The sequence below is a fragment of the Neolamprologus brichardi genome, chromosome 9 (genome assembly GCF_056152115.1).
Source record: "Neolamprologus brichardi isolate AB-2024 chromosome 9, ASM5615211v1, whole genome shotgun sequence".
NCBI lineage: Eukaryota > Metazoa > Chordata > Actinopteri > Cichliformes > Cichlidae > Neolamprologus > Neolamprologus brichardi.
Window position 1 is genome coordinate 1038777 of NC_142112.1, and position 14042 is coordinate 1052818.

Sequence of the window (14042 nt, forward strand, 5' to 3'; positions counted from 1 at the left end):
CCTCCGTCAGACTCTCAGCCAGGTTCCCCATAGCACTCCTTTTATTGTGGTTACATGAATATGCATAGGTTCATTAACATATAACATCTTACATAGGTATACATGTAAACAAAGGATTGTGTGTGTGTGTGTGTGTGTGTGTGTGTGTGTGTGTGTGTGTGTGTGTGTGTGTGTGTGTGTGTGTGTGTGTGTGTGGGGTCAGAGTGTGACCCCATAAATGACTTCCCTAAACCTACTGGTCTGGAAAGTCCAGCAGTTCACATAAACAAAAGGCACTTAGCCTAAAACGGATATAGCCACGTTTATCCTACCATAAAACAATAAAACAAAGTACGACCTCTTCCCATGCTCCCAGGATGTAGGTGTGGATTCCAGAACACTCTGGAATCCACACCAAGCCTTTGCAGCCTGCTAAAGATCACACATCCTATCACTACACAATTGATTATACACCTCTAAGCATATATAAGCAGATATTTCTAAGCATAAATGACAATCAACAATACAAAACCTAACACACAGTATCAATCAGATCATCAGAGAACAGCTGATCAGCAATCAGTGGTGCCAACAGCACCTCCTGTGGTGAGAGGATGCAATAATGCAATGTAGCATTTTTACACTCAACACTTCCAGTCATGAAACTGTCTGTTGGATCTGTTTGACGTTGCTTTCTTGTGTTGCTTTCTTGGTTAGAGTTTCTCACAAATGTCCAGATTATTCTTCTAATGAGGCGTCGACCATGTTTTCAGTTCTTTGGAAGAAAACATCGCCCTTTGCCATCCTTACTTTTCTTTGACTTCTTCAAATGCAGCTGAACTCCAGCTGGTATTTTATTGGACTTTGCAGCTGTTTCTGGTCATCAGTTCATTCCTGCAAACCTCTGAACCTGAACAACAATGATGCTGCATTGCTGGCTGATCCCAAAAGGTTGATTCTGTTCATCTGGACGTTTTCAGAAACGTTTGCTCACTGATCAGGTGACTTCTTCAGTCTCAGCTGACTGCAGCTTTACAACCTTACAAACAGCACATTTGCACAATGACTGAAACCAGCAGCACCTGATATATATGATACTAATATAATACATATACATATATAATCCATACTAATGATGAAGGAACTGAGCTCACAGTCCATTGTTCATTCAGTGAACTACTCAGTTTATTTTGGGCCTCAGAAATGCTCACTCTGTTTGTACATCACTGTCAGCAATAGACTCATTCTGCTGTGTGGACAGGAACACATGTGACATCACTTCCTGTTTGTTTGTGACTGAAGAGGAAGAAGTTTACAAGGAATCATTTAGAAGAGTTTCAAACATCAACTGATTGAATCCATGAATCTGAAAACGTGTTTGTGAGTGAAAGAGACAGACATGTACAGACTGAACTATCTGTTCAACAGTCAGAGTGTTTCTGTAACAGGAGACACTCTTTACACCCCACTCAGCACAGGGACACTGAGCCACCAGGAGACCAGACCATAAACCCAGGATAAAGAGTTTGAGTGAATGTGGTGTTGAAGGTGTGGAGGTGGATCAGAGTGTCAGAGGAGACTCTGTAGAAGGACAGAGTGCCAGCAGGACAGTCCACATACACTGCTGCTCTGTTAGAGACAGAGGAGGAGGAGGAGGAGGAGGAGGAGGAGGAGATGGATGTTTTTATCTTATTGTGCCAGACAGACTGAGGACCATCATCAGAGCAGTACAGACTCCAGGACTGATCATTGCATCCAAACACACAGTCACTGTCTCCTTTCCTTCTGATGCTTCTGTAACTCACTGATATATAAACGTCTCCTCTCCACTCGACCTCCCAGTAACAGCGACCAGTCAGACCATCTCTACACAGCAGCTGATGAACATCAAATCTGTCTGGATGATCAGGATATGACTGAACCTCCTCCACACGTGTCACCTTCCTGTTGTTGTCAGACAGTTGGAGGTTTGTGTTCACTGTGTTTGTGTCGATTGTGAGTTGACAGGAATCTGATGGAGAGAACAAACACAATCCAGCTGCAGTTATTGATCCATCATCTGTTCATTGATTGACACTTTGATGATGACTCCTGACATGATGAAGATGGTTGAATGTGTGCTGCTTTGTTTTCATGAATCCCATTAAAAACACACTTACACTTCCTCAGACCTGGTCTCAACCATCGGACTCCAGCAGGCTCCACCCTGAAAGGAGGAGGGGGGTCAGAGCAGCACAGTCAGCATGCACACATGGACATTACATGGCTCTCATACACACACTGTTACACACTGATAAAGGAACAGTCCAACATTTTCACAAATACACTTCAATCCATACGTGGATCAAACTGCTGATGATTGGACTGATCCTAGATCAGTTCATCACTGCATTGAATTAAATACGACTGATTCAAACTGTGACCTTCATTATCTTTATATTCCTCTTCTGTTTAGGTGGAAAGGACACCTCCCTGCCTTTGCTGCCAGCTGGTTTTCTCCTCTTGGAAACACATTTAACATGGCTGACACTTTATTAGGTACACAGTGGCCACTGTCTCAGGTACAGTACACCTGTGACCTAATAAAGTGGCGGTCACTTGTTTATGAGCCATCTCCCTTCAGCTTTTTTAGCCGACCTGTTTACCTCCAACTTTTTATCAGCAGCAGCGAGCCACAGACCGAGTCCACCAGGAGCAACAATCCCACCACAACGTCTCCAGAAATGACCTCGTCTGGTTTCATTATTTTATTTCCACACAGAACAGACTGGATGTTGTCAGCACACAGAAATCACATGAACTTGTGCATTAAAACATGTTAGTGGATTATCCACCAATAAATGAGGAGATATTGGACATGTTAACAGATGACAGATTAGGCCTGGGTCTGTAACACTGTTAGCAAACACAGAATATTAACCAGGAACAGCTCATTCATTTCCATCATTTAAGTTGGCTAATACGAACCACACCTCATCTCCTAATGCACTGAGCTTTCCTTATCTCTGACTCTGACTGCTGGGTCCATGGTGTTCCTCCCCCTGCTGAGAAGGTGCAAACAGCTGCCTTCTTTGCGTCACATACATCAGTCTGTCCACTGTCATTCTTTCCATGACTTTCCCACATGAGATGTTAGAGCTGTAGGCCTATAACCTGTGGTCTTAGTGGGGTCTTTCCCTGGTTTCACAGTTCTTTCCGGCTTCCTGATATATTCTATTATAGAAGAGCAGCAGAGCATCCTCTAACTGCTTCATCATGATGTAACACACCTGATCCTTCCCAGGTGAAGTCATTTTTATGCATTTAAGAGCTGCTTTGAATTCAAACATCACAAACTGAACATTAGAGCTATCCTCCTCTCCAGGATTTTCCTGATTTAACCTTTCAATATGATTCATTTTTGTTCTCTACATCTGCCGTCATCACTTCAATTATTCCCACTGTGGATTTGATCAAATTGTTTGGCCAGCATCTCTACATTTTCCCATCCATACTACCTGTAGCTCATTAATACTATTAATACTGGAAACTGCTGTTGAAGCCTGATGGTGACACTTTCTGGTGAAGACGTTAATTGCAGCAACAGGACTGGCTGGCTTATGATACACTGGACATTTCCATCAGTGCGTTTATGAAGCCACTGTAAGTAATAACAGGTTTATTACCTGTCAGGACCTTTGTGGTTATTAGTTTATTGCATGGCCAGTTAATGTGTGTCGAGAGGAGTTGTTGTTGAAGCTAACAGCATCATTATTATTTCAACTGTTTAATAGGTATTATGTAAACTACATTCATATTTCACTCATTGTGGGAGAATCAAAAGCGCTTTGTTTTCTCTGCTCAAAGACAACACAGATACACGCATGTATATACAGCCCACGTCCAGCTCTGCATGTACTCCTTCTGCTCCATTTCTATAGAGAATAAACAACTTAACAGAATCATTCTCCATTGTTTTCAACTCAACCAGCTGCATTTAATGAAGGAGTTTGAATTTACTTTACGAACACTGCTGTTGTTTCCTGTCTGCATTCATGTTCTTAACTCCACACATTCTGAATCGGTGTAGTTCTTCCTAAAGTACTGCAGTATTCCTGCCAGTACATCCTTTTAGTTTTCCTAACTGTTTCCTCACCTCTGATGCTCGTTGCTATTTTTTCCTCAATGCAAATTCATGCTAAGCTCCTCCATATAAATCCCTGTTTCTAAACCTGTAATAATTCCTTTAATGTGTCTTTGGCCTAATTATGAGTCTGTCCACATGTTTTCAGTTCCCCACTTGCTTTGGTTTCTTAGCTCTGATTCTCTGAAATTCATCCTTCATCATTTACTGGCATCTCTCCCTCTCACTCCCTCTATCCCCAGAATACCAGAGTATTCATCTCCTGGTTTATCATATGGCCTCTTTACATTTTCTCCAATCATCCCTGCTTCTAGAGTCTGGCCCCATCTGCAGGCAGTCCAAGAGAAACTGCCTCTGCCATTTTCTTCTTCTTAATCTTTGATTTTTCTCTTCACTTTCTCCATTGGGTCTTCTTAGACGCACTTTCCAGAAAGCAGCAACATTTTTTGTGCCCCATTTTTCAAATTGTGTATCTTACTTCAGCTTAATGTGTTTACTGATTTGTTTTTACACAGGTCATGTAAAAAAAGTGTCTGACATTCAAAAATCCTACCAGAGGCTCAACAAAGCTGAACTGAAAGACAGCACGGGCAATAAATCAGAGCAGCACAGAACTTAAGCCCACGGTCCACAGAAGCTGGGGTCTACAGGTGTACCAGGACAAGCTTAGTGGTAAGTCCCCCGAAAAAGTTTCACTTGTGCTGTTTCTGTGTAAATTACTGGTTTGTTTGAACAATTTCATCAGCTGAACCATAAATACTCCAAAACAATTTCTTTGTGACTCAGTGTGATTTTGCATTTTGTAATATTAGCATGTCAAACTCTACATTCTCTACACAGATGAGAAATGAAGTGTATTTAATAATAAAAGTTATCTCTCAGAGACAAAGTTAGTGTCTCATTCAGGTCTGTATCTGTGTCGTCTCAGACACATGCAGTGCTCATATTTGCTGTTTTGTTTGTCGCTCAGACCTCTTCCTGACAGGGGCAGCAATTTCATTTAAAGTCACATTCACTGATACAGGCTGCTGGAGCTCCAACCAGGAGGGTACACACATGATCCAGGGAAAAAATCTGATTAATATTTTTGTGCTGAAACTTGAACATATATGTTCTCTTAGATACATATTAAGATGTTTTACTACTTTGATTTTGTAGTAAAACACAGGACCTTTGGGTTAGATATAAGGTGATTTGACAAATCATGTCTGTTGCAGATGAGCAAGCCATTTATCGACCTGACTCAGGTTTTAAATCATCATCAGAAAAGACTGAATCCTGACCTGAGAATTCCAAGTGTACACTTTGGACTTTCCACTGCAGAAAATAGAAGCTTCAGTCCTGAATCCTGCAGGTTGTTGTTACCCAGATCCAGCTCTGTCAGACTAGAGGATTGGAAGCTCAGCACTGAGGACAGTGTTTCACAGCTTCTGTCTGACAGGTTACAGCCACCCAGTCTGAAAAAATGATGACAAGAAGACATGAAACACTTGTGTTAAAGTATATTCATGGTGCCATGAGGAGCTACTACATTTACAATATTTCAACTCTGTTTCAGGACATGCTGGAATCCTTATTGCCTCATGTTACAAAAGTCAAATGTGGCAGTTTACTGTGACTTGGATGGATTCATTAAAAAAAACAAAACATAAACACTGTTAATTTTTTCCAAATGAAATTGATTAAATGATGTTAATTGGATGGAAAAAAAAAATCGATATTGCTTGATCGGACCTCAGCGTTTCCAGTTTGCAGTATTGACTCTTCATCCCAGCAGACAGAAGCTTCACTCCTGGATCCTGCAGGTTGTTGTTACCCAGATCCAGCTCTGTCAGACGGGAGGATTGGGAGCTCAGGACTGAGGACAGAGCTTCACAGCTTCTGTCTGACAGGTTACAACCACTCAGTCTGAAATCAAGCGGGAAGGGAGACAAGATCAACAAAACAAAGCAGAGCTTTATTGCTTTTTTTGTTGTTTTTAAGCAGAAATCAGTGAGGTGCTGGTAGATTCTGTTCTTTTGGTTTATTACCCAATAACACACACATACACTAATATTTGTGACCTTTCTAATAGTAGCATTTACAATGCAAAGCAACAGCGATCACAGATTGAAGGGGCCTGAATAAAACTACAATGCAGTGATTTTTAAGATGACCTGTTCTTCCAATTTCCAACAACAGATTTCTCCAACCTTACAGTTAAAAATAATTCTTTATCTCATACTGAATCTTGGTGCACCTCCCCCCAGTTTATTAAAATGAAGTGATACTGAAGTTGCTGTAAGTGATGTGTGACGCCACTGATTTCCTTTCTGATCCAATACAAAGAAAAATTCAGGCTGGTATCTGCGATACTGATGAAAACTATTCCTTCAGAATCAATACAAGACATCATAAGAAAATATGATGTTTTGTATAACATAAAAAGCCTGAATTTTAAAATATTCAATTAATAATCAAAAACAGATGTGACTGAAAATAATAAAACTGAGAAACATTTCATGGCCATTGCTACGGGCCATTCAATCCTTTTACAACCATTGCAAGAGCTTGGTTGGCATAGCCGGCAATAAGTTGGATAGTAATAAGTCCGGTGGGTGATGGGCTCCACCAGGGCTGCCCTTTGTCACTGATTCTGTTCATAATTTCTATGGACAGAATTTCTAGGCGTAGCCAAGTGGCGGAAGGCTTTCACCTGGGGGGGTCTCAGAATCTCATCTCTGCTTTTCGCAGATGATGTGGTTCTGTTGGCTTCATCGGGTGATGGAACGGTTTGCAGCCAAGTGTGAGGCAGTGGGAATGAGGATCAGCACCTCCAAATCTGAGGCCATGGTCCTTAGGGTGGAGTGCCCACTCCAGGTCAGGGACAAGTTCCTGCCCCAAGTGGAGGAGTTTAAGTATCTCGGGGTCTTGTTCACGAGCGATGGGAGAAGGAGGCGGGAGAACAATGGGTGGATTGGTGCTGTGGCTGCAGTGATGCGGACCATGTACCGATCCATCGTGGTGAAGAGAGAGTTGAGCGTAAAAGCGAAGCTCTCAATTCACCCATCGATCTATGTCCCTACCCTCACCTATGGTGGCGAGCTGTGGGTAGTGACCGAAAGAACGAGATCATGGATACAAGCGGCGGAAATGGGCTTCCTCCGAAGGGTGGCTGGCCTCTCCCTTAGAGATAGGGTGAGGAGTTCAGCCATCCAGAAAGGCCATTGAAAGGAGTCAGTTGAGGTGGTTTGGGCATCTGACAAGGATGCCTCCAGGGCAAGGTGTTCTGGGCATGTCCCATCGGGAGGAGCCCCCAGGGTAGACCCAGGACACGCTGGAGAGATTATATCTCTCGGCTGGCCTGGGAACGCCTTGGTGTTCCCCCGGACAAGCTGGAGGAGGTGGCTGGGGAGAGGGAGCTCTGGGCTTCTCTGCGTGGGCTGCTGCCCCTATGACCCGGCCCTGGATAAGCGGAAGAAAATGGATGGATGGATGGTGTTATTTTCTCTCTCTTTCCTATATTAAATATTTTGAATTGTATTTTTGTTGCTTAAAGCCAACAGCTGCTGTTTTACTCCCAGTACACTGTGTATTTTTAAAATAGCTAGTCTATAGTCAACTTTAAATGCTCTACAATTTGAACAAATGGGATTTGTAGTTTTAAAGATGCAGTGAATTCCCATCATTTAAACATAGACAGAAAACCCCAGAACCTGGATTTAAGTCACTTTACAAAGTTTAGCAACCGTGCTATACAACACTGCCAGCTACATATTTCCTCCCTCTATACAGGGATAGTACCTGCCTGCAGCACTACTCTGTGTTAAGATTTACTTTTATTTGTGTTGGAAGAGGTTTTCACCCCTGCCACAATTCTCACAACTAGCATCTTGGCAGTTTGTGGAGCTGAAATATCTTCACACAGGACTCGCTTAAGATCATCACCTGAGTGAACGAGCACACGTCAGCTTTGAAGCATTTTTACAACTGTATTTCACACATTACTGTGACAGGTGGAAGAAGTAGTTCCTACTAATCATTTAGACAATCCCAAAAATGCAGTTACTTTCAACTGTGTTCCTGTTAATAATAAACAAAAAAATACCCCAAATTACTAAAATGTTAATATTTTAATAAATTCTAGAATAGAAATAATATATATCAATAAATAACAATCAACACACCACACCCCTGATTCAGGTGAACCAGCCCAAGGCTACATACCGAGAGAAACGACAAAAGAACCAAATTCTCAAAAATCCAAACAAGGAAATATTAGCACACATGTGATTCTGCACATGGGTCCATCCTACCAACCACCCTCAGATCTCCACCCATGATCACATCAATGCACATACATTTGCAGACATACAGATTTTAATGTTCTGTTTTTAGAGTTTAACTAGAGTGTTTAATGTGGGTTCATAGATCAAAACATTTTAAGCTCCTTAAGTGTTTGAAGGCTGTATTAAAAGTTCATTCAAGTTACAATATTGTGGTCAAAAGTTCTCCTTTTTTCTTTTATACTATACAACTACGTAGGCTCATAGTTTTAGGACATGGATCTGTCATGGAAGAAATCTATGACCACTTTTAATCAACATTTTAAAAATAAACATGATCACAGATTTACTTACAGAGCTTTGTTGGAGGCTTTGACCACTGGCAGCAGCCTCAGAAGAGCCTCCTCTGAAGCAGAGAATTTCTTCAGGTCAAACACATCCAGATCCTTTTCTGATGACAGTAAGATGAAGACCAGAGCTGACCACTGAGCAGGAGACAGTTTATCTGTGGAGAGACGTCCTGATCTCAGGGACTGTTGGATCTCCTCCACTAGAGAACGATCATTCAGTTCATTCAGACAGTGAAACAGATTGATGCTTTTCTCTGCAGACAGATTCTCACTGAGCTTCTCCTTGATGTACTGGACTGTTTCCTGATTGGTCAGTGAGCTACTTCCTGTCTGTGTCAGCAGACCTCGTAGGAGAGTCTGATTGGTCTCCATTGAAAGACCCAGGAGGAAGCGGAGGAACAAGTCAAGGTGGCCATTTGGACTCTGTAAGGCCTTGTTCACAGCACTCTGGTAAAGATTTATTTTCTCTGGAAATGGTTTAAACCACAGCATAAACTGTAAAGGCCACCAAGAGCCTCTTGTTTGTTGTTGTTCCATCAGATTGAGTCCAGAGTTGATGAAGGTCCGATGGACATGAAGAGCAGCCAGAAACTCCTGAACACTCAGATGGATGAAGCAGAACACCTTGTCCTGGTACAGTCCTCTCTCCTCTTTAAAGATCTGTGTGAACACTCCTGAGTACACTGAGGCTGCTCTGATATCGATGCCACACTCTGTCAGGTCTGATTCATAGAAGATCAGGTTTCCTTTCTGCAGCTGATCAAAAGCCAGTTTTCCCAGAGACTCAATCATCTTCCTGCTCTCTGGACTCCAGTGTGGATCTGTCTCAGCTCCTCCATCATACTTGACCTTCTTCACTTTGGCCTGAACCACCAGGAAGTGGATGTACATCTCAGTCAGGGTCTGGGGCAGTTGTCCTCCCTCTCTGGTTTCCAGCACATCCTCCAGAACTGTAGCAGTGATCCAGCAGAAGACTGGGATGTGGCACATGATGTGGAGGCTTCGTGATGTCTTGATGTGGGAGATGATCCTGCTGGCCTCCTCCTCATCTCTGAATCTCTTCCTGAAGTACTCCTCCTTCTGTGGGTCAGTGAACCCTCTGACCTCTGTCACCATGCCAACACAGACAGGAGGGATCTGATTGGCTGCTGCAGGTCGTGTGGTTATCCAGAGGCGAGCAGAGGGAAGCAGTTTCCCCCTGATGAGGTTTATCAGCAGCACATCCACTGAGGTGGACTTTCTAGGGTCAGTTAGGATTGTAGTTTTGTGGAAGTCCAGAGGAAGTCGACACTCATCCAGACCATCAAAGATGAACACAACCTGGAAGTCTTCAAAGCTGCAGATTCCTGCTTCTTTGGTTTCAGTAAAGAAGTGATGAACAAGTCCCACCAAGCTGAACTTTTCCTCTTTCAGCACATTCAGCTCTCTGAAAGTGAATGGAAACATGAACTGGATGTCCTGGTAGGCTTTGCCTTCAGCCCAGTCCAGGGTGAACTTCTGTGTTAAGACTGTTTTCCCAATGCCAGCCACTCCCTTTGTCAGCACTGTTCTGATTGGTTCATCTCTTCCAGGTGAGGCTTTAAAGATGTCTTCTTGTCTGATTGTTGTTTCTGGTCTGTCTGGTTTCCTGGATGCTGTTTCAATCTGTCTGACCTCATGTTCATCATTGACCTCTGCAGTCCCTCCCTCTGTGATGTAGAGCTGATGTAGATGATGTAGATGTAGATGTAGATGTAGATGCATGTCGCTGACCCACCACTGATCATGTGATCAGGTACATGATCAATAGTGGGTCAACAATATACCAACAATATAAACAATTATGTCAAGGAGGAAACTGAGAGCCTTTCCACCAGGAACACAAACATCTGGATAGGGCTGCCACAAACGACTATTTTGATAGTCGACTAGTCACCGATTATTTTTGCGATTAGTCGACTGATCAGATCATCATCCATTGGACGTAAAACGTACAGCTTATTGCACCAGCAGCATCTGCTCTTATTTAACTATCATTAGCTTACAGTTTTAAGTGTTTAAGGTGCTAACTAAAAATAAAGAGAAGATGATAGTTTGTTAAATTTTAATGAAATTTGCAGATTGTTTCGGTGAAGTTTAATAAACTTGCTATCTAAAATATAACAGGACACCGGAGTAAATTCTGGAGCATCTCACACTTCTGATAATCAGCTGTCTGCTTGACGTTTATTCAGCTGTGTAAAAACTATAACTTTAATCTCAGCCAAACCGATTTACTCAGGAACAAATAAAATACTGAAAAAAGCCAAACAATAACATTTTTAAGTTATCTAAGTGACTTATATATCATGTTCAACCTGAGTAGCGAAAGACGGCGGTGGGTTTGAAAACGATTAGCCAGGAGTCCGGTGTTCTCACGGCTCTAGTTAGCCTAGCCCCCGGCTAGCTATCGAGCTAGTGGCTAACAGACGTCTCCGAAAACGTCGGAGCGCTTTTGAAAATATGTGGTGTCTTGATAAACTGAGCAGATATTTGAGGTTTACACAGCTACATTCTCGCCTGAAAATATGTTAAACGTTTATTTTGTGACCCAGAAAGAATAATAAGAGTAATATTAAAACTAACTAGCTGCCGCCATTGTTGGAAACTGAGCAGAGCTGCGCTATGAATTCTGGGACACAGCTACTTCTTCTTCTTCGGGGTTTAACGGCAGCTGGCATCCTTGTACATGCAGTGCTGCCATCTTCTGTTTCAGTCCGTTATTACACTCTTAAATCCTACTACTTATTCCTGCGTCTGTTGTGATCTTACAAAGCTTCAAACGACGCGTCGACTATTAAATCAGTCGTTGACGATTTTGATAGTCGACGTAATCGTGACTAGTCGACTAATCGTGACTAGTGGACTAATCGTGGCAGCCCTACATCTGGAGCACAGACATCTGGAGCACAAACACCTGGAGCACAGATATCTGGAGCACAGACATCAGGAGCACAGACACCTGGAGCACAGACATGTGGAGCACAGACACCTGGAGCACAGACACCTGGAGCACAGACACCTGGAGCAGCATGTTGATGCTGTTGGTTGAGATCCTGAAGACTGAAGTCCAGGCAGCTCCAGCAATGATCCACTGATGTGTTTTTATTCCATGTATGAATGTTTTTATTGACAGAGATGACGTTTGTGTGTCAGTGATGCAGTGACTGTTGTTGTTACCTGTACAGGCTGGTTAGACTCTATGAAACAGATCATACAGATCTCTGCATGTTAGAAGAGACTATTAAAGGTCATGAATGAAACAAAGGCAGGGAGGCGTCCTTTACAGCTAAACAGCAGAGTGAGAGAACAGCCAGCACCTCTACATTTATCACATTATACAGCACATGTATGATACTGACAGGGATGATAAGAATTTAGTGATTCTGATTCCATCATTGATATTACTTATTGATTCTCAGTAGCTCTGCTTTGACAGTCACCACCATCACTGAGCAGCATATCAAAGACATTTGTGCACATTAACTGCATGTTGTGGGTCAAATGTTTGTGCATGTTGGAGGCATTTCCTCTTTGTTGTGATCAGTGTTAGTCATTACTCAAAAAAGTTATTATTACACATATTACACAGAACACTTTAATTAAAAGTATGTTACTTCATTACTCCTCATAACATTACTTTGATGTTACTGTGTAAAATGAACAAATGAGCATGTAACAATATAAAGCTGAGGTACAGCCCCACACACCAACACAGATCCTGATGAGGTCACGTGATGTTTCTCTAAGTGTTTATGAACACAAATCAAAGATGAAACAGCACAAAGACACTTCAAAGTGATTCTACTGTAGAAACATGAACAGGTAGAAACCTGCAGCCTGACTGCTCATCACTTTGTTACCTGTTCAAGTTCAGCAGCAGCAGCTCACTTTATCACGGTGCTGGTCTGGGGTCAGTGTTTACTCAGCTTTAACGTCACTCTGGGTTCTTGGCTAGCTTAGCGTTAGCTTAGCTTAGCGTTAGCTTAGCGTTAGCTTAGTGTTAGCATGATGTGTAGCTAGCTTAGCGTCAGAGCTCTGCAGGTGTCTCGTGTGTAAATATTAATCACAGTGACAGTGAAGGAGGTAAAGGGCTGTGACGTCATCACGTACGCTGCGTCCTCTGTGGGCTCTGAGTGAACTCAAAGTACAAACTACAAGTACACAAACACGAACGTAGCTCAGAGTGTCGGACACACTCGGCGTCGTTGGTCCAGCTGTGAGTCCGTTACCGTGAACTATGGAGCGGCAGATTTGTGCTGGAACTAAGCTGCACACAGCTGATGTTAGCCAGGAAACATTACACGCTGACTTTAATGGAGAGACCGGAAATACAAACACACACAGTTTGTTGTGTGAAGAAATCGAACATGAGCTGAACAAACAGTAAAGTTCCTAAAGACAAACTGTTAAAGGAGGAAACAAAGCAAACTTACAGTTTCTTCACACACCAACAACAACAAGCTCCACTGCACGAAGTTCAGGAAGTGAAAGTAAACTTTGAGCAAGAAGGAAACACCCAAAGAGATGTTTGAGGACAATCAGGAGCATTTGACACTGTGTGCTGCATTCAGGTGCACCTCGGAAACTCCAAACCTCTGGCAGGTTGTGATTTATTTCTGCTGGCTTTCCAGTTTGAAGCACAAACATCTGTCATCACTTTGTTTTTGTTCGTCCTGCAGCATTTGAATATTTCAGCACTGAACTGATGTTTGTTCAAAGCTCATTTCAACCTGTTGAAGTCATGAATGAAAGTGCAGACTGAGAGTGGATCACATGATGTTTAAGGTGTGTCATGTGACATGTTCAGTATTGTCACACATGTCTAGATTGTCCCTGATATAATAACTGCTCAAACACTGATGATTATATTTGAAGAATTGATAGCAGTGCTGATGTGTTCATGTCAAACACTGGCTCAGGTCAGACTCCTTCATCCTTCTCCAGCGTGACTTTATCCTTCTTCAGGCGTTTGAGCTCCATAGCAGTAGTGCTGCCGTACCATGCAGTGATGCAGCTGGTCAGTGTGCTGTCTAGCAGGACAAGCACAGAGATGAGTCCACACTTCACTAATGAATGTAATGCTGATTCATGTACTCGTTTTGTAATGTGCATGTTGTGCGTTGGTATTTCCTATATTCTTTGGCACTGATAGATAACATGAAAAGTCTCAGGCAGCACCTGAGCCTGCCAGCTGCTGACAGTGAGCAGGGAGAGAGCAGCAGAAGTTGGTCAAGGGCAGGGCACCTTCAACCCCCTTCATCAGTCAGAAATCATTTGGGTGTCTGTGTGAAATGTCTGATTAGA

General features: G+C 42.6%; 1 protein-coding gene across 1 annotated transcript; it reads right to left on the bottom strand.

Annotated features, from left to right (window-relative positions):
- Positions 1 to 1135: 1135 nt before the first annotated feature.
- Positions 1136 to 10925, bottom strand: LOC148101078 (protein NLRC3-like). Its single transcript, XM_087845768.1, has 5 exons — positions 8722 to 10925; positions 5837 to 6010; positions 5386 to 5559; positions 2139 to 2185; positions 1136 to 1990 (listed from the first exon to the last, which is right to left on the bottom strand). Exons 1-5 carry the CDS (start codon positions 10458 to 10460, stop codon positions 1449 to 1451), a joined length of 2676 nt encoding a protein of 891 aa, XP_087701894.1. The 5' UTR covers positions 10461 to 10925; the 3' UTR covers positions 1136 to 1448.
- Positions 10926 to 14042: the final 3117 nt, after the last annotated feature.

What these genes read in the sequence shown, in the direction of transcription:
- LOC148101078 (XM_087845768.1), bottom strand. Translation starts at nt 10,460, where the DNA reads ATGCATCTACATCTACATCTACATCTACATCATCTACATCAGCTCTAC. An exon ending in TGCAAACTGGAAACGCTGAG is followed by an intron (nt 5,560 to 5,836) that starts GTCCGATCAAGC and finishes TCATTTTTTCAG; the next exon opens with ACTGGGTGGCTGTAACCTGT. An exon ending in GAGACCAGGTCTGAGGAAGT is followed by an intron (nt 1,991 to 2,138) that starts GTAAGTGTGTTT and finishes TCTCTCCATCAG; the next exon opens with ATTCCTGTCAACTCACAATC.